We start from the raw sequence: 19,215 nt of genomic DNA, 5'->3' as shown, positions 1-19,215 counted from the left end.
AAATTACTTGGTAAGTTAAAGAAAATCTCACCGACCAAAGCAGTGCTATCGTGTGTTGTCTTACTCACAGAAAAGGAAACATACACAAACATACATTTGTTTACGCTGTTAGATAATAAGAGAAACAAATTTTTTTATGGCTATGGACCTACTGTCAGAGTTTTGTGTTCATCCTTAATATAATTTAAAAAAACTGCACCATAAGGGTGGAAAATAAAAAGAAATATTTTACCTTTCAAACAAAAAATTTAATATTCATACTCTCAACATTCAAATATATAAGTGAATAACATAATAAGAGGTCATGTTTAGGCAGTACAAAGATGAATTACTTATGAAAACTTTGAAAAAGATTGCAATGGTTCTTTTGTTAATGGTACGTCTAGCTTCTGTGGTGCCGTGAACTTCTTGGTATTTGGACATGATTATTTGTTTTGTTTATTTATCTATTCCTTGGGTACCCCACATGCATGGAAACACCATGCCATCACAGACCTAATCCGTGTTATTAAATACTAGATCTCCAGTGCTTACCTGGCACCTAGTAGGAGCTCCAGAAATATCTGTTAAATGAATAAATGAAGAAAGCCTCCTTACATACACTAGACACCTTCTTCCAATGGAAAGCTAATACATCTGAGCAAAAGTCTTAAATAAAAGGCATTCACTGTTGTTTTAGAATATAAAGGAGAAAAGGTACTATGTAGGCGTGGGTTTTAAAAAAGTGTTTAATTAGAATACTATCTCTTTAAAGTGACCCTTGATTTGGGGGAATAGATTGTTATTCCTGTTTTCTTGATAGATTTAATGAGAAGACACATAGTAACGAGAAAGGAGGATATGTGTGGATCTGACAAAACCCTTTGTCCTGATGAAATTACCTTCAGGTTCCCTAAAAGAAAACTGCAAAAACCACCTTATGGTGAATGGATGGTTTACCCCCATATTTTGTCTAAAAATAAGAAATGATAACAGATTTCTCTAGGTTCCATTTAGACCTTGATTTCTATAATAATAAACAATACATCCATCATGGAATAACTTTCTATAAATCAAAATAGTATCTCTTAAAACTATTTTATTCTAATGTCATAGCTGGGCTAAAATATTGCTATGAAGTATTTCAAGTGCCTATATGCTAGTAGAAGGTAGAAAGCTATAGATTAAAAGGATTCATGACCTCTATCAAATTCTCTCCAATATTTACCACCAATAGATTTAGCAGCTCCTGTTATTCACCTATTAGTCTATTCATGTCCCTGCTTCCGAATAAGCTACAATGGGCTGGCCCTGTAAACGATGAAAGCCATGGACACTTGTGAATCAGTCTCTTACCTCCAGAAAGCCATTCTCAACCTTTGGTGGTTCATTGCAAGATACAGGGTGGCATGTGGGTATGGGGCTACTCCACTGTCCCGTGGCTTCGCAGGCGCTCTTCTTCTCCCCTTTGATGTAGAAGCCCCTGTTGCAGCTATAAGCCACCACGGCTCCAAAACTGTAGTTTGATCCAATCGCATAGCCGTTCATGATGCGGGGTGGCTCTCCACAGCGCACGGGGATGCACTGGATGGACATGGGGGAAGGATTCCACTGCCCACCTCTCAGACATTCAACCTTTGCTGAGGTGTTCAGTACGAAACCCTCCGTGCATTTGAAGCTCACAACTGAGCCTGCGGCAAATTTTGCTTTGCTCACAGATTCCAAGATGCTGTAGGAAACAGCAGGGGGCTTTTCACAAAAATGAGCTATACAACGGGGCACGGCCTGACCTTCTGGGGGAACCCACTTGCCCTGGGCATTGCAGAGGAGCTGGGAGTTGTCTGCCAGGCTGTAACCATCTGAACAATAGTAGAATGCAATGTCTCCAAATAACCGATGGGCAGTCTCTGGAGAGGCATGTTCCACACTGGGGGGCTCATCACAGGAGACAGCCAGACACTGCTGGTCACTTCTGCTCCACTTGCCATTGGCCAGGCACTCAATGGTGTCAGGACCGGCAAGGGTGTAGCTATGAGATTAGGGAGAAAGGAACAGTAACTAAGCACATTATTTGAGAAAAGGTGTTTGCATCTTCTTATTCTGCTTTTATTTTTTAAATCTTTCCACCAATAACTTTACTTTTATCCTTTATCCTTTAAAACAATATTTACTGTTTGGATTTGAGCTTATTGATCAAATGATCTTCATTTAAGATATACATCTTGTTATTAATATTAGGGCTTGTTCAGAAAGGGAAGTGGATTTTGCTATTTATACTACCAAATGTAAAATAGCTAGTGGGAAGCGGCCGCATAGCACAGGGAGATCAGGTCGGTGCTTTGTGACCACCTAGAGGGGTGGGAAAGGGAGGGTGGGAGGGAGACGCAAGAGGGAGGGGATGTGGGGATATATGTATATGTATAGCTGATTCACTTTGTTATAAAGCAGAAACTAACACACCATTGTAAAGCAATTACACTCCAATAAAGATGTTAAAAAAAAAGAAACTCTAAAAATTGTTACACATTTCTTTAAAAATAAAAATGAGGACTAAGCTACGGTCCTGTCTGACTCAATTCAAAGTTGGAACTTCATCTATCTATAGATGATTTCCGTTGCTTAATTTGATCACTAGTCTTTGAAACAAAAGCTCTGATGAACCACAGGTAGCCTGCATATAACTCCCAGGTATCCACTTGCTTATAATCAATGAACTTTAAAGGAGGGATTATAATTTCATTCTCCATTGTTTCCTAAACCCTTAACCATGTGGTTAGCATTCCTAAACCCTTAACCAAGTGCTCTCTCAATGAAGCAGAACAAAATATTAGGATACGCAGTATTAGAATAATTACATTTGAGTCATTCTGATTTTCATTCTCACTTTTGTACTGAAGAGAAAGAGGACAGGGAGTTTGAAAGGACTGTCTAACATCCAACCGATCAGTCCGTCGTCTTGATAATAATGAAGCGTAAGGGGACTAAAATAATTTGGCACCAACTGAACCCTGTTTAGAAATATTAATTTCTTCATTTTGCAGATGAGTGAATGGTTGTTCAGACAGGCTAGGAAATCTGCTGAGAGTCACATGGGTGCAAGCAGCAGAGGTAGGATCGGAATTTGTTTACTGGATTCCAACCCTTCTATCTTTCCCATGATGTTGCTCTATCTCTCTTCCTTTTTTTTTTTTTTTAGGAGATGACTCTCCCTTTGTATGTATGTATGTATGTATTTATTTATTTTAACATCTTTATTGGAGTATAATTGCTTTACAATGGTGTGTTAGTTTCTGCTATACGACAAAGTGAATCAGCTATATGTATACATATATCCCCATATCTCCTCCCTCTTGCGTCTCCCTCCCACCCTCCCTATCCCACACATCTAGGTGGTCACAAAGCACCGAGCTGATCTCCCTGTGCCATGCAACTGCTTCCCACCATCTATTTTACATTTGGTAGTGTATACATGTCAATGCTACTCTCACTTCGTCCCAGCTTACCCTTCCCCCTCCCCGTGTCCTCAAGTCCATTCTCTACGTCTGCATCTTTATTCCTGTCCTGCCCCTAGGTTCATCAGAACCATTTTTTTTTTTTAGATTCCATATATATGTGTTAGCATACGGTGTTTGTTTTTCTTTTTCTGACTTACTTCACTCTGTATGACAGACTCTAGGTCCATCCACCTCACTACAAATAACTCAATTTCGTTTCTTTTCATGGCTAAGTAATATTCCATTGTATATATGTGCCACATCTTCTTTATCCATTCATCTGTCGATGGACACTTAGGTTGCTTCCATGTTCTGGCTATTGTAAATAGTGCTGCAATGTCCTCTCTCTTTTTAAAAGGAGGTCGGTTAGATTGCAATCGGTGGGTGTTCTGTGGAAACTGTATGGCAGTGTCATTAGTACAACTTATCTGACCTGTCCTTCAGCAAAGATTCTTAAGTCATTAGCTAGCAAACATTTCTCCTGAGGTCCCTTTTTGTTTTATACGGAATCGGCTCTTACAGGGAGATTAGAATTCCTTCACCCGCTCTGGCAAGATTTAGGAAATCTATAGGAAACAGAAAGATCAAGGAAAAAATGATAGATCATCATCAGAGATGTGTGTTCCTACCCTACGTACAGTCATATATCGTGCTATGGATAGAAGTGGTCTCAAAGTGAATACTCATAGCCTTCCCCAATAGCTGAGCACAGTCTCCAGTTAGGGTGTGCTGCAGTTCATTGTTGTGGAAAAGCTCAGTTCTTTGTATAAGAATCTGAGCTGAATAAATTCTTGGATGGATTCTGTCTTAAAGGATCCAGGAAAATATACAAAGAATGTTACAAGCATAATTTTATTATTAAAAATACATTGCCCTAGGTCTGAGTGCCTAGACTCTGCTATTCCTGTAGAATGTGCTCCATTTATAGAGGCTCTGTTTTTTGGATCCCCTTCAATTTATTTTATCAATGTTCTGTAGTTTCAGTGTACAGATTTTTCACATCCTTGGTTTAATCTTTTTTTTTATACAGCAGGTTTTTATGAGTTATCTATTTTATACATATTAGTGTATATATGTCAATCCCAATCCCCAATTCATCTCCCCCCACCGCCAGCTTTCTCCCCTTGGTGTCCATACGTTTGTTCTCTACATCTGTGTCTCTATTTCTGCTTTGCAAACTGGTTCATCTGTACCATTTTTCTAGATTCCACATATATGCATTAATATACGATATTTGTTTTTCCCTTTCTGACTTACTTCACTCTGTATGACAGATTCTAGGCCCATCCACCTCACTGCAAATAACTCAGTTTCGTTCCTTTTTATGGCTGAGTAATATTCCGTTGCATATATGTACCGCATCTTCTTTATCCATTCGTCTGTCGATGGGCATTTAGGATGCTTCCTATAGAGGCTCTTGATGTTTTATATTTTTATAGCACAATTTACAGCCTTTGCACACTTTGAACCATGCATCATTATTTTCATGGGGTCCTTTGATGTTGCTACCGTATTTCATTGGCTGAAGTTTATAGACATCACCTGAGACATCCCTGATTTATTAGGATCCATTGTGCCATCTATAGAGTGCTTCCTTTAGGTAATGGGACTGACCGCTTTGAGGCAGAAGCCTCTGCCTCCAGAATCTTCCTTATTCCTCAAAGCCTCTTGAGGACACAAGAACAGAGTTTTGTAATCTGGTAGCACTTAGTTAGGCCTCTGACCCCTGATCTGCTGGACAATCTCCACCAATGACTCTTCCCTAATGGAAAATCATAGCAAAAAGCTCTTCTGTAATATAATGGAAGATTACCACTAAATACATGTATCTTGAATAAATGAATTTAAAGACTGCATTTTCAATACTATCCATACTTTCCTAGAATTGACACCATCCCTTTCTCTGACTTAAGAACTTGACTTTTCTTTATGATTCTCAACCAACATTTAGTTCTTCATTAGGCAATAAGGCCATGCTGTGTGCAAGAATCCCTTCCCTAGTGTACAAGGCAATGTCAGTGCATGTCCTTTGTGTCCCAGATGAAATAGCTTTTGAGGGGAGTCGTGAAAGAAGCAGGAAAGGAAGAGAAGTAACAGGAGCAAAGAAATGGGAGTGTGATATAGCTGGGGGCTTCTGGGGACTTACAAGTAGTTAGGAATGGCCTATGAACATCTGGAAAAGGAAGCAGTGGTCACTAGGATCTTGTGTGTTTTTGACAGCTGTGATGGTTAATGGTGAAGATGTGGCAGGCACAGATTAACTGGAAATGGTTTTTGAGAGTTCCTTTGACAAGGATCCTCATAAGATTTTAGCAGAAGAAATGCTGCTAGAACAGAAAGATATTTAAGTGGCTTATTAACTGGATGACCCAAAGAGTATTATTGGTTAATAGAAGTAAGCTAGTTGGGTGTTTCATATCTTCTGGTGTCACAGAACTCTGTCCTTAGCCCATCAGTTTGTAAGCAACACATAACTGTAGGGTGAAGGGGTAAGGGTTTTAACAGGGCAGTTCAATGTTTCTAATCTTACTAGGTAATATTTAACAAAGATAAAATGGGAGGTCCTGTATATAGATAATAAAGAAAAGCTGCACAAAGGGAAACCTGGCTTGGTGGCAGCCAACGTGAAAGACTTTAGTTTCCTTGAATGAGTTGAATGAGTCAATGGTGACATCCTTAAAAGGGTTACTGCGTCTTTAGAAACTCAATTATCCGGAAAGAGAAGAAGAGAAATGAAATAAATTGTCATGTTTTAAGTACCACGTGTCAGTCCCTAGACTTGGTGTTTTTATCTCTCTTGCAGTTACATTCGAACTTGCACATTCAGCTCTGGGTATCACAATTCAAAAAGGGCTATAGTCCTATTGGAATAGGCTCAGAGGACAGTGACTCTGAGAGTGAACAGACTTGGAATCATGTCCATTGATGAGAAAGAGAAAGGCAGATTTGAGGTTGAGCTGGCTGAAATGTCTGTCTCCCAACACCTTCACTTCCAAAGCTGCAAGCTTGGCATCTTAACCAGAGTGTAGGATCATTTTTTAGTCATGGAAATGTTATGAAGGGGCTGGGATCCCTTACTGAAACCTCTCAATTAGCTCTAATGATCCATTTGTAGAACCTTGGGGCCAAGCTATCAATACTTGAACGGCTGGCATTTCAGAGGAGCAGAGGAATTTACACTGAGTGGCTTCAAAAATAAATAAATAAAGCCACTGCTTTAGACTAGACAGCATATTCAGTGAAGATGGGGACAGAGGCTTATCAAAAATAACTGTCTTCTGAAACATATATATCAGTTAGTCTTTTAAGATGCTAAAGAAGGATATATTCTCTGAATGGCAAAAAAAAAGAGGAATTAATTTGTAGTTATTGCCTAGATAGAACTATAACTGGTCTCTGATCAAACAGCCACACCATTTCATTATGTTAGAAATCTAAATAAGTGTTAAGATTTCTGGAAGACATATTCCACCTGCTTATGTAAAAGAATCACTTAAAAATGATAAAGTTTTGTACAGATGATAAGATACATCCTATATACGTTGGCTACTAAAACAGGAAAAATTGGAATTGGTACAAATCTAAAACATATTAATTTTACTCTGTGTGACCTTTTGTATTCTCATTCAAGAGACATTGGGGACACCCTTGCAGTCTGTTATTAAAAATCAGGCCATATGGGGCTTCCCTGGTGGCGCAGTGGTTGGGAGTCCACCTGCCGATGCAGGGGACACGGGTGCGTGCCCCGGTCCGGGAAGATCCCACATGCCGTGGAGCGGCCGGGCCCGTGAGCCATGGCCACTGAGCCTGCGCGTCCGGAGCCTGTGCTCTGCAACGGGAGAGGCCACACCAGTGAGAGGCCCACATACCGCAAAAAAAAAAAAAAAAAAAAAAAAAAAATCAGGCCATATGTATTATAAAACAAGCTGTTTTCCTCCATAATTCCAAGGAAAATTGTCCCATCGATATTACAGTGATGTCATAGAATGACACATTTTAGGATACACTGGCTGTAATACATTATCATACTTCTGGAATGATAACAAAAATCCTTTGAAAATGGGCAGAGTAATCTCCAGATGCAATTTTCAGTGATTTGATTCATGGAGTGAACGCCATGGGCCTGGGAAGCTTTGTGAGAAGGCTCCCCAGTGAGTTATTACCTCTTCTCTTCTGCGAAAAAGAACCTTACAAGAGTCTTAAAAGAGCAGCATACTAGATATTTAAAGGGCTGCAATTTAACAAGAGCAATAGAAAATATAAATCTGTATCGGTAATTAGTTCTGTTTTCAATTGAAAAAGATTACAAAAATGTTATCGTAGTATATTCACTAATTGCATTTAAAAGTCTATATTTGAAAAGACTCAAAAGGGAAACATTCTATCAGGATGTTCGGATGTCAATGACCCTTCCTTCCTACTGAGTTTCTCACCAAGAGAGTATACATGAGGATGAAAAGGAAAACGGGAAACAAGTGAACATTTTATTAATTGAGGCAAAAAGCTGAAAACCACCAGTGTAATGTTTTGATAAAAGGTGAATTTGGAAGGCCAATTTCAGGGCAGGAGACAGAAATCAGACTTATTCCTTTTCTTCTCTGGCATTCATCTTACTACTCCAGTCTCCTAAAGTCTCTGCTCTTCTATCCTAATCTTGAGAGAGTGTCTTCTTTTCTTAACCCAAGGAAAGGCCCATGCAAAGCACAACACCAATAAGAGAAGACAAAAATACTGAGACCAAAACAAGAATGTGTGTATGTGCACCCAATAAACAGGAGTGGGTAGCTTAAACGGTGTGTAGGTCAGTGGTCTGTGTTAGGCAGCCCCAAGGGAAAAGAGGGAATTAAGAGGGCTAGGGAGGGAAATAGGCCCTAACATTCTTATCAGGCCAACAGCATCTTAGGAAGTGGAAGGAGACAGCAGGATGCCAAAGCCATTACACAAAAGCCATGACATGAACACAGTGATTCCATCCTGGAATAGAACAGACATTAATGCATGTTGACCTATGCTAATCAATCCCTTGGTGGGGAGAGATAGAAAAGGAGTGAAGAGAGAGAGGACAAGCACTGACTTCTAGTTCTGGCTATAATATTGTCTGAACACCCTCCCTATATAACACTTGATGAAATACAGCAGAAATTATTTTAAATGCATAGCTTAGCTGACCAGAAAGGAAATCTCCATGTGCCAGAAATGAAGAGGAAATTAAAAACAGAAAAGCAAGCCTGTGAATGAATGCTATGGCTGCCCTTGGATTGGACAGGAAAGGGGAAATACAGAGTAATAGCTGAGTCTCTGGCAAGAATCTATGTCCTAGAAGGACATACACTGAAAGGATATTCACCAGAAAAATTCCACCTAGAGGCCTAGTGAGATGACAAGTGAGATCTCTGTATTTGCTGGGAATCTGGCTGGAAAAACAAAGTCCTGGCTAAGGTAGCAGAACCCAGGACTGCATGTCATGTGGACTTGAGGGTAGGGTTTATACCACTCATTTTGTATGGAAAGACTTTGAATTGATAAATAAATGTAAAATTAGGTTTTTGGATGGTGATACTCCTGGGGCACCTAGAAGAAAAAACAATCCTTATACTCAGACCATTAAAGGACTGTCACAGATCAAACAAGTCCCAAACACTATAAGGACAGAATCTGAAATTACAAAACACACCTGCACGCTTTCCATCATGAATGGGTCAGTAGACAGAACAAACAGCAAGATGAGGGCACCAATAAATTGAGATGATAGAAAAAGTGGTCTAAATCTAAAAAAAAAAAAAAATGAAATAAATATGTTCAAATAATTAAGGACAAAAACCCTTAAAATCCTATTTAAAAGGAAGAGACTATGTAAAAAGAAATAGTTGAAAAATAGAGATAAATTCTAAAAATAAAAATATAGAAAATAAAAATTCAAAAAAAGGGGACACATTTCAAAAGCAGTTTATAGATAGTAGAAAGGAAAATTAATGAACTGGAAGATATATGTGAGGAAATTATCCAAATGCAACCCAAGTTTTTAGAGATGGAAAATGTGACAGGTTAATAAACATGTAAAGTAGAAATAAAAGCTCCAATATTTATCTAATAAAACTTACAGAAATAGAGAAAAGTGAAAGTTAAGAAGAAAGAATATTTAAAGCGAAAATAGCTTATTCTAAAATTGGTGAAAGATACAAATTCTCAGATGTAGGAAGTACAATGAGCCCTGAACAAGATGAATGGCAATTAGTACAACTTTAGTCATACCATAGAGAAACACCAAAACAACGAAGACAAATTAAAAAAATAAATAAAGGAAAAACACATTACTTATAAAGGAACAACAATTCAACCAGTTTCTCAACCTCAGCACTACTGACATATTGGACCAGACAATTCTTTGTTGTGGGGGTCTGTCCTATGCATTGTAGGGTGTTCTAGCAGCATCCCCAGACTCTGTTCACTAGTTCCTATAGCACCTTCCCTCAACGGGGACAACCAAAAACATCTCCAGACATTGTCAAATGTTCCTGGAGGGCAATATTGCCCCTGGTTGAGGGCTACTAAATTAGACTGATGGAATCCTCAATAGAAACACTAGAAGTCATAGGGCAATAGAAATATCTTTCAAAAATGTTTATGGAAGCAAACTATTAATGTAGACTTGTATACCCAGCTAAACTATAATTCAAGAGCAAGGGTAAAATACTATTATTTTCAGACAAAGACTGTGTAACATACTGACTTTTGCCAAAAGGATGTACTTTAGGAAGTAGAAGCATTAAACCCAAAGGAAGGAGTGGGATGGAAAAAGCAATTCATAAAAAGGAATGCTTTTTATGAAAGATTCATAAAAATGTCAGTAAATCTAAATAAGCATTGAGTATATTAAAAAAATGACTAATCTGGAAAGTTGTAAAATAAGAGGGAAGTAAAATGTAGATAGTGATAAGACATTTAAGATGAGAGGGGTGACAGAAACAAATATTTTCTAAGATCTTTGAGTTGTTCAGCAGAAAGGCAAAGAAATTGAGTTTGATCTCAGAGTAGGAAAAACTTCTTAAATTTGACACATACAAAAAACAAACTCTAAAGGAAACAATTGATAAATATTAAGGACTATCTAGTATAAAGTTAAAAATATGCATGCCTCATGACCCAACAATTCTCACTTTTGGTGTCTAGGCCAGAGGAATTCTTCCTTCTATGGACTGGGAGATGTGCAAGGATGTTTACTTCAGCACTGCTGTATCATCAAATAAAGTGGAAAGCAATTAACCCTCTACCAGCAGGGAAATGGGTAACTTAGAGATCGCTCATTCTGACAAGGAAGCACTATAGAGCAGTTAAAATGAATTCTGTTGATTTACATTTATCAACAAAGGCAAAAAACACGACGTTAAACGAAAATCAAGCCTCAAAAGGATACTCAGAGTATGAACAACGTACATGAAAATTAAAACATTTAAATCAACAGAATATTTGTTTATGATACATATGTAACACAGAAAAAAATGCACATTTACTTTGAGAAGAGTGAGAAAGTGATGAGAATGGCTTCTAGTTATTTTTGTAATATTGTATTTCCTTTATAAAGAGAGATCTACAATAACTATGGCAAAAATTTAACATGTACTTTTATCTCAGCAGTGGATACACAGGTAATTTTAAATAGAGATTAATTTGGTTCTGTGCTCTTTTGTATATTTAAACGTTTCGTTAGGCATTTGTCCAGAAAAAAGGAATAAGACAGAACTCTCCGGTCTGGCCACCCTCATAACACTCTAAGAGTAAGTGTATGTAAAGGGGCAAAGTGTTCTTCCTCTCACCAAAATTGTTACTTTCAGAAAAATGAAACTATCTCCTAATAGCTATTGATATTTTTCTTTTAGGAAAAAAACATGAGTGGTAGTGATTTGTGACCATGTGTACTTTCCATTAATTTGATTAACTACTTAAGATAGTTTCCCCTATATTATTAAAATGTTATCGCTTTACATAACAATAATGACACAGAAAATATTAATAAAGCCATATTTATATAGTAACTTCACGCACATATAAAGCACTTTTATAAAAATGGCCTCATACCCTTTAACAGCTATATATGACTGAGATGACAGATTTGGTTTCCATCTTTTGAATGAGAAGAAAGCTCCCACAGAGTGTCTATTTGCTTAGAGCAGAAGGGATCTGTACGATAACGTGGCCCAACACCTTTATGTTTTAACTATAAAGTGGGAATAATATATCTTCTTCAAAATCCCCCTCTTCGTTGAAGGGAGCACATGAGATAGTTCACAGGAATGTCCTCTGAAGAATGTAAAAGCCTCTATGAATGCAGGGATTTGTTGTGATTTTCATTATTGTCTTTATTGCTTCTTTTAACAAACCCTTTTTGTATGATACGTAGACTTAGCATTAGGCAGATATAGAACTCTTCTTATGATATAAGTGAATGATTTATAGCGAAAAAAGAAAAATGGGAATTTTTATAAGAGCATGATCTTTAAAAGTATATGCAAAGACAAAATTCTAGTAGGAGATATAGTAAAGTATCATTTATCTTCGGGCAATTTAAAAAAATATATTTTTATTTTCTAGTTTTATATGGTGATGATACATTACTTCTTAATCAGAAAAAAACCCAGAAGTTGTCAATATCTAGCTATTATTTGGAACATTTATATCGATAAGGTTTCACAAACATTTAAATGGCTAATCTTAAATAGTACTATGTAGTTCGTTAGGAAGCAATTTTTAAATGAGTCAATCCACAGGGGAGAGATGGGGCCATCAAAAGCTAATTCCTACAAATTGATACAACATTGTAAAGCAACTATACTTCAACAAAATAAATTTTAAAAAGCTAATTCTTACACTGACATTTTAATAGTCAAGATTTCTTTTCTCACTTAAGAAGGTGTTAAGATCCGGGATTTCTGTCAGTTATTTACCTGAGTATTTGACTCTCAAGAGCTTTTTGCAAGAAAATATGGTTGCCACCTGCTGGTGGCCTGTATTAGTGGAACGGTCTTCTATCTAGGTGAAAACAACTTCAACTTTCATGTTACTTTCATGAAACTGTGTCCTCTCTTCTGTCCTAACATCATAATAGTGGCACAGTTTGTTGAGTTATTATCTTCTGGCTAGTCCAAGCAGTATATCATTTTACTCCTCACAATATCCATAAGGAGTATCAACCTTTAATGACTCATAGAAGCAGAGAGAGGTTAGACCATTTGCCCCGGGCTGCTCAGTGAGTGAATGATAGAGCTGAGACACAAATCCTGAAAATGGCAGCCCCTCTGCTGCCACTCGTTCCAACTGTACGAAAAGCATCTGTGGTAAATCTGGAGTGTGAAAGTTATAAACCATTACTGGTGAAAACATTTACTGAGGACGCACAGAAAAAAATGAGCAATGAAATGCCAGTCAGATGATCTGGGATTTAATCACCCCTCAATTCTTTACTGCCTGCCTGAGACCCTAAGCAGATCACCATCCCAGAGGGAGCCTCTCCTTTCTCTGTGTCTTACACGGTTTTTGTGAGGATAAAATGAGACAACGAGTATGAAAGCACTTTGTAATCTGTTCCTGTTTTTTTACATTTTATCTCTGAATTAAATGAGATCATTAAAAATTTAAAAATCTGAACTTTTTAGTATTTTTTTCATGCAGATGTGGCATCTTTATGTTGTGACCTGCGTCTTGCGTTTGATTTGGCAGAGGATAAATACACAAATGCCTATTTAAATATGCTTTTTTCATCTTTAATTAAAGTATAGAGATATTTTCCACTGCATTGCCCAATGTCCATTATTCAAGGCCTAATTTGATAAATTACTCTAATTCCAGGAAAACATTGTTCCCACAGGGGAATATGCTCCCTTTCTGTTGTAAGAAAAGAACATAAAGCTCTCTTTGGCTTTGGCCGCCAGGAAATTTAATTTAGTATTCAATGGAGCCCATCTGCGGTTGGGTCCATCCTCTCCCCAAATTCCTTTCCTTCATCGGGTTTACTCACCCTTCTTTGCAAGTGTAAGTGACAGTGTTCCCAAAAGTGAAGTTACTCCCGGTGGTGACAGCATCTTTGATGGCCGGTGGCTCTCCACAGAAGACGAGATGGCAGGTAGGTGGCGCTCTATCCCAGCTGCCTGAGGCCGAGCATTCGATGACCAAAGGGCCCTGCAAGCTACAGGAAAGAATGGTGCCACCTCTTTTGTTGGCTATTTACTTACTGCTCTGGAGGTGAACAAGGAAGGACTTAGGAGAGAATAGGGGACACTTGAGGAATTTTAATACATAAAAATAAAGTTTCTTCCCATTTTACTGCTTTATATAAAAACAAGGGAAATCTGGGACTTCCCTGGCAGTCCAGTGGTTAAGATCCTGTGCTTCCACTGCAGGGGGCACAGGTTCAATCCCTGGTTGGGGAACTAAGATCCCACATGGCGTGTGGCGATCAATGTCAATCACTTTTTTTTTTTTTAATGGAAATCTCAGCTGGCTATAGATTCATTTAAAACTATGAGTAGGCTAAAACAACATAACTGGGGTGCAAAATAAAATGGTTCAGTGTGCTCATTGGTGGTGCTGTGATAGGCAGATTACTTGGATGAGAAGGGGTAACATGCTGGTTAGGATCCAATGATAAGGAAGACAGACACCCAGGAAGTCAGGGTAACTGAGGTCAGAGGGAACTGCCCTTGCCATTAGCCTGGGCATCTGAACAGTGTTGCTCATCACTCTGACCTCTGGTCTTCCTCTGAATTTAAAAACCTCGCAGGCCTACGGCATGGCTTATCCACCTTCACTTGCCAATCAGCTTTTGATTGTACAACTCACTCCATTTTCTGTTCATTTGATCTGTTTCATGTCAGATCCTGTTGGCCAAGTTTTTGATCACAGCCCGACTCTTTATTGTCCCTTCTTTTTGTTTTGATTTGTTTTGATTTATTTTATTTTTGGCTGTGTTGGGTCTTTGTTGCTGTGTGTGGGCTTTCTCTAGCTGTGGCGAGCGGGCGCTACTCTACGTTGCGGTGTGTGGGCTTCTCATTGTGGTGGCTTCTCTTGTTGCAGAGCACGGGCTCTAGGTGCGTGGGCTTCTGTAGTTGTGGCTCGCAGGCTCAGTAGTTGTGGCGCACAGGCTTAGTTGCCCTGTGCCATGTGGGATCTTCCCGGACTAGGGTTTGAACCTGTGTCCCCTGCATTGGTAGGTGGATTCTTCATCACTGCGCCACCAGGGAAGCCCCCCCCCCCACTTTTTCTTTAAAGATTTTTTTGATATGGACCATTTTTTAAATCCTTATTGAATTTGTTACAATATTAACAAATTCCTTAGTTCCTTGACCAGGGATTGAACCCGCACCCGCGGCATCGGAAGGTGAAGTCTTAACTACAGGACCACCAGAGATATTGTCCCTTCTTTTTGAACACACACACATACCCCATTAATCAAATTAACCTCTTAACAGTATTAAAGACCCTGGTCCTTATCTTGACATGATTTTTACGACATCCTATGCAATATTTCGTTTGCCAAAATATCCATCACTAAAGCATTTTATTAGGTGTTGTGTTACGCTTCATAAACATTTTTTGCTTTCCTGTTTAATGTCTGAATGTTTATAACATTGAATTAGAGGTCCCAGAGACAAAATTAGATGGAATATTTCCCTGGGCATTTACTCTAGGCTGAGCCTCAAGAAGCACACACATTTGAGAATATCTTTTACATTTAAAAACTTGTATTTCAAGCTGGCCAGTCACATGCAGGTGAAACCCACTGAGTAAATAATGAGGAACAGGGTGTTGTAGGAAGCTTGGCTGGTGTCTAGGACTGTACCTGTATCCATTCTCACACGAATACGATGCAGTAGAAAGATAGGTAAGCCCACTCAAGATATATTTCCCATTATTTATGTCTTCGGGGCTGGAACACTTGACCAGTTCACACAAGGGAGGAGAATGACTCCAAGAACTGCTAGCAAGACAGGATGATTCTTTTTCACCCTCCAGAGTATATCCTTTATTACACCTGATGAAGATAAAAGAAAATGACAGAACAGAATGCCTTATTTTGCATAAGTTTATCTGTGCCAAAACTTCCAAAAAGATCAAGAATTTACACATATTGTTAGAGCACTTTTTTTTCCTACTGAAATAATGCTTTGAAAAAGTTTTTTCAAGGTTGAATACTATGCATCTTGCTCGCGGGGATCCTGCTGGGTGATAAATAGAAGGACGGATTTAGGATTTGGCTTGTCTCCAGTTTGTGTCATGGATTAGTAGCTGCAAACAGAAAATTCTTTTTTTAGAATTTATTTTATTGTAGTTGATTTACAATGTTGTGTCAATTTCTGCTGTACAGCACAGTGATTCAGTTATACATATGTATATACATACCCTTTTTCATATTCTTTTCCATCATGGTTTATCATAGGAGATTGAATATAGATCTCTGTGCTATACAGTAGGACCTTGTTGTTCATCCATTCTCTATGTAATAGTTTGCATCTACTATCCCGAACTCCCAATCCATCCCTCCCCCACCCGCCTTCCCCTTGGCAACCACAAGTCTGTTTTCTATGTCTGTGAGTCTGTTTCTGACAAACAGAAAATTCTTGGTTTGAGAGTGGTGCTGTCTAGACCCTGCAAGTTAGTGAATATTTTTGGCTAGAAGCTGGAGCTCTGGATCCAAACCCAAACATGTAATTCAATTAATTCCATATTAATTTGAAAACATCCTCTGGGATTACTCTTTGTCTTTTCTTCCAGTATTCTATCACTACCAGCATGTCATCAACAAACTCTACAATGTAGTGTTAATCTTAGACACTCACCTGTATATTACTTTACTGCCATAGGTAAATGCTGATCCATCAATGCCACCATTTTCTGGGATAGCTGGTGCACCGCAGGAAACGGCTTAAGGGAGGAAAACCAAAAGGCATTGCTTTTCTTAGCCACTATGTGTAAAAATCTCTAAAAGCTCAAGGGCAGCTCTAGGTTTTTGCTCACGTTTAAATAAAAGCCCAATACTGGGCTTTAAATACAAAGAATACTGAGACAACATAACACTTGGCATTTCTCCACCTTGACTTTCTAGAATGGCCAAACACCATAAACATGGGGGAGTTTACTCAACATACGTTCACAATATGGTATTAGATGACTCCATTCTCCAGACTCCAAACATGTTATCTTGGCTACTCCCATCAGCTGGTGCCCTTCATCACACGAAAATGTAACTTCAGAACCCACAGTATAAATCTCCCCGGAAGAGTGGCCATTTTCTGGATTTCCTGGAGCCTTGCATTTTATAGGTTCTTGAAAGAGAGACACAGTTTTTGTGGGTCAATAGGTGGCTTTCACACAACCATGCAAGGTCTCATAGCAAAAGAATTCCACTACAGTTAAGGTACCAGTTAAATCCTGAGGAGAAAAAAAAGCTTTTGAAGGGAAAGGCATGAAGTCCAGGGACACACTAGCTGATTAGACCAGAACATACATTTAATAGGCATTTTAAAAACAGTATTTTAAAACAGCAATGTATAAGAAAAAGAGACGAAATTTATCAGCCCCAAAAGGAAGCTGTTTATCGAGGAAGTAGTGGTGGTGCCTGGGCATGGCTCATAAGGGCTTCAGCTCTTCTTCCTTCTCCCAACGTCATACCCACTTTTTAAGAGCAATGGACCTTCTCTCAAGCTGATGTGAAGGCTGTCCCAAAGCACATTTAGGAGAAGTTCCCAGCCGCCCCTTCCAAAGAGCCTACAGATGCTAAGCCTCCTATGTGTAGCTCTGGGGTGAGTCACTACTTCTAGGAAAGGAAAAAAGTTACAGGGAGATTTAGGGCTGAACAATAGGAGTGAATAAATACTTAAATTCTCAAAAAGGGAAGATATACTGATTTAATCTTTCTGAAGATCCTTTTGGCTTATAAGCCAAGGACCTTAACTGAAACCCTTGCAAAAAGTAAAAGCAATTATAAGATGGATTTTGAGAATTCCTCTTTAATTTCTGTCTAATTGTTTTCTGGTAGTTGCTTTCTCATAACTCATGTAGAAAGATATATATGGGTTATCACAAAACATAGAGATGTGTAAGGCAGGATTGTCTGTGTTTTTTCAATGATATAATTCTGTGTGCCTGAGGCAGAGGAAAGATACTGAAGGTGAAGAGGTGATGAAGCATCCTATTTGCTCTGAGGCAGTAGAGGCCATTGCTTATATGTCTAAATCCACTCTATTATTCTTCTATTATGTAGGTATTTCTTCAACAGTCTGGTGATAAAGTTGGCTCTCAGTTTTGTTTTTCAGAAATTGGGAAGTTAGCAAAAGCACAATGCTAGTTTAAAGCACCTTTAACTGTTGCTTATGTATCATTAAAAAATTTTCTTTATTGAAGTATAGTTGATTTACAATGCTGTGTTAGTTTTAGACGTACAGCAAAGTGATTCACTTATACATATATATATATCCATTCTTTTTCAGATTTTTTTCCATTATAGGTTATTACAAGATATTGAATATAGTTCCCTGTGCTGTACAGTAGGTTCTTGTTACTTATCTATTTTATATACAGCAGTGTATATTTATCCCTCCCCCTGCTTTCCAATTTATCCCTCCCCCTGCTTTCCCCTTTGGTAACCATAAGTTTGTTTTCTATGTCTGTGAGTCTATTTCTGTTTTGTAAATAAGTTCATTTGTAACATTTTTTTAGATTCCACATATAAGTAATATCATATAATATTTGTCTTTCTCTGCTTCTGTATCCTTTTAAAGGTGGTTTTGCTTTTCCATCTCCCCTTTGAAGTTAAAAATTTGTCTTACTATACATTTACAATATATACTTGAATTAAAAAATTCAAATAGACTTCCCAATTACACATAGCCTAGTTACCTGCACAGTTTTTACCATCTCCTGTGTAGGGCGGGATACACGAGCAGAGGTAGGATCCATTTGTATTCAGGCAGGAGGCGTGCTCACTACAGTCCGACCCAACTGCACATTCATCAACATCTAAAATGACGACAGTTTACAGATAGTACAGCTGATGGATTTGCCTTATGCAGCAAACATGTGTTTTTACTTTTAAATAATTACATATCATTTAATGCATCACACTATATATTGATGTATATTGTTATGAAATTTAGAGATGATAGTCATAATCACACTGCAGATCTACAATAAAAGCTATTCTTTCCCCAGTTTATAGGTGAATAAGTAGAAGAACAGAAATAAATATTCTTAATATTGAGCCTGGTAAAAATTTAAAACATGTTTGGCATGTCTATGGGTAGCTGCTTTGTCACTACGGCTTGCCCAGAGCTCACTAGGATGAGATGAAATTAACAAAGGCCTGCCATAAAAGCCTCAGGAATTTGGGATAATTGTCTCCCACAGAGTTAGAGTAAATGCACGCAGTAATTAAATGCACGCAGTAATTGCCAAGATTCATCTCACCAAGACACGACGGTGAAATGCCATTCCAGCTCCCATTATCCGTACAGAACATCCTTGAATCACCCAACAGATAGTAGCCATTGTTACACTGGTAGGTCACTGTGCTGCCAGCATGGAAGTCCTCGGCTGAATAAAAGCCATTCTCCAAAGGGGGTGGCACCCCACAGCTAATGCCTGTAATGTGACAACTACATTAGGAGCAACATACTCAATGAACATTTTACTTATATTTATTTATTTATAAATTTATTTATTTATTTTTGGCTGCACTGGGTCTTCGTTGCTG

At 38.3% G+C, this 19,215-nt stretch overlaps 1 protein-coding gene across 1 annotated transcript in view; it reads right to left on the bottom strand.

Moving 5' to 3' along the window:
* Nucleotides 1–19,215, bottom strand: part of SVEP1 (sushi, von Willebrand factor type A, EGF and pentraxin domain containing 1) — a 183,517-nt gene that overhangs the window by 36,631 nt on the left and 127,671 nt on the right. Inside the window, 7 exon segments of the mRNA XM_032636134.1 lie at nucleotides 1,336–2,008; nucleotides 13,486–13,653; nucleotides 15,307–15,498; nucleotides 16,304–16,388; nucleotides 16,613–16,789; nucleotides 18,363–18,482; nucleotides 18,930–19,103. Of these exon segments, the coding sequence (XP_032492025.1) occupies nucleotides 1,336–2,008; nucleotides 13,486–13,653; nucleotides 15,307–15,498; nucleotides 16,304–16,388; nucleotides 16,613–16,789; nucleotides 18,363–18,482; nucleotides 18,930–19,103 (1,589 nt within the window).

Source organism: Phocoena sinus, chromosome 6 (genome assembly GCF_008692025.1).
Source record: "Phocoena sinus isolate mPhoSin1 chromosome 6, mPhoSin1.pri, whole genome shotgun sequence".
Taxonomy (NCBI): Eukaryota; Metazoa; Chordata; class Mammalia; order Artiodactyla; family Phocoenidae; genus Phocoena; species Phocoena sinus.
The sequence above is the reverse complement of the archived record's forward strand: the minus strand, read 5'-3'. Positions and strand labels throughout refer to the sequence as shown.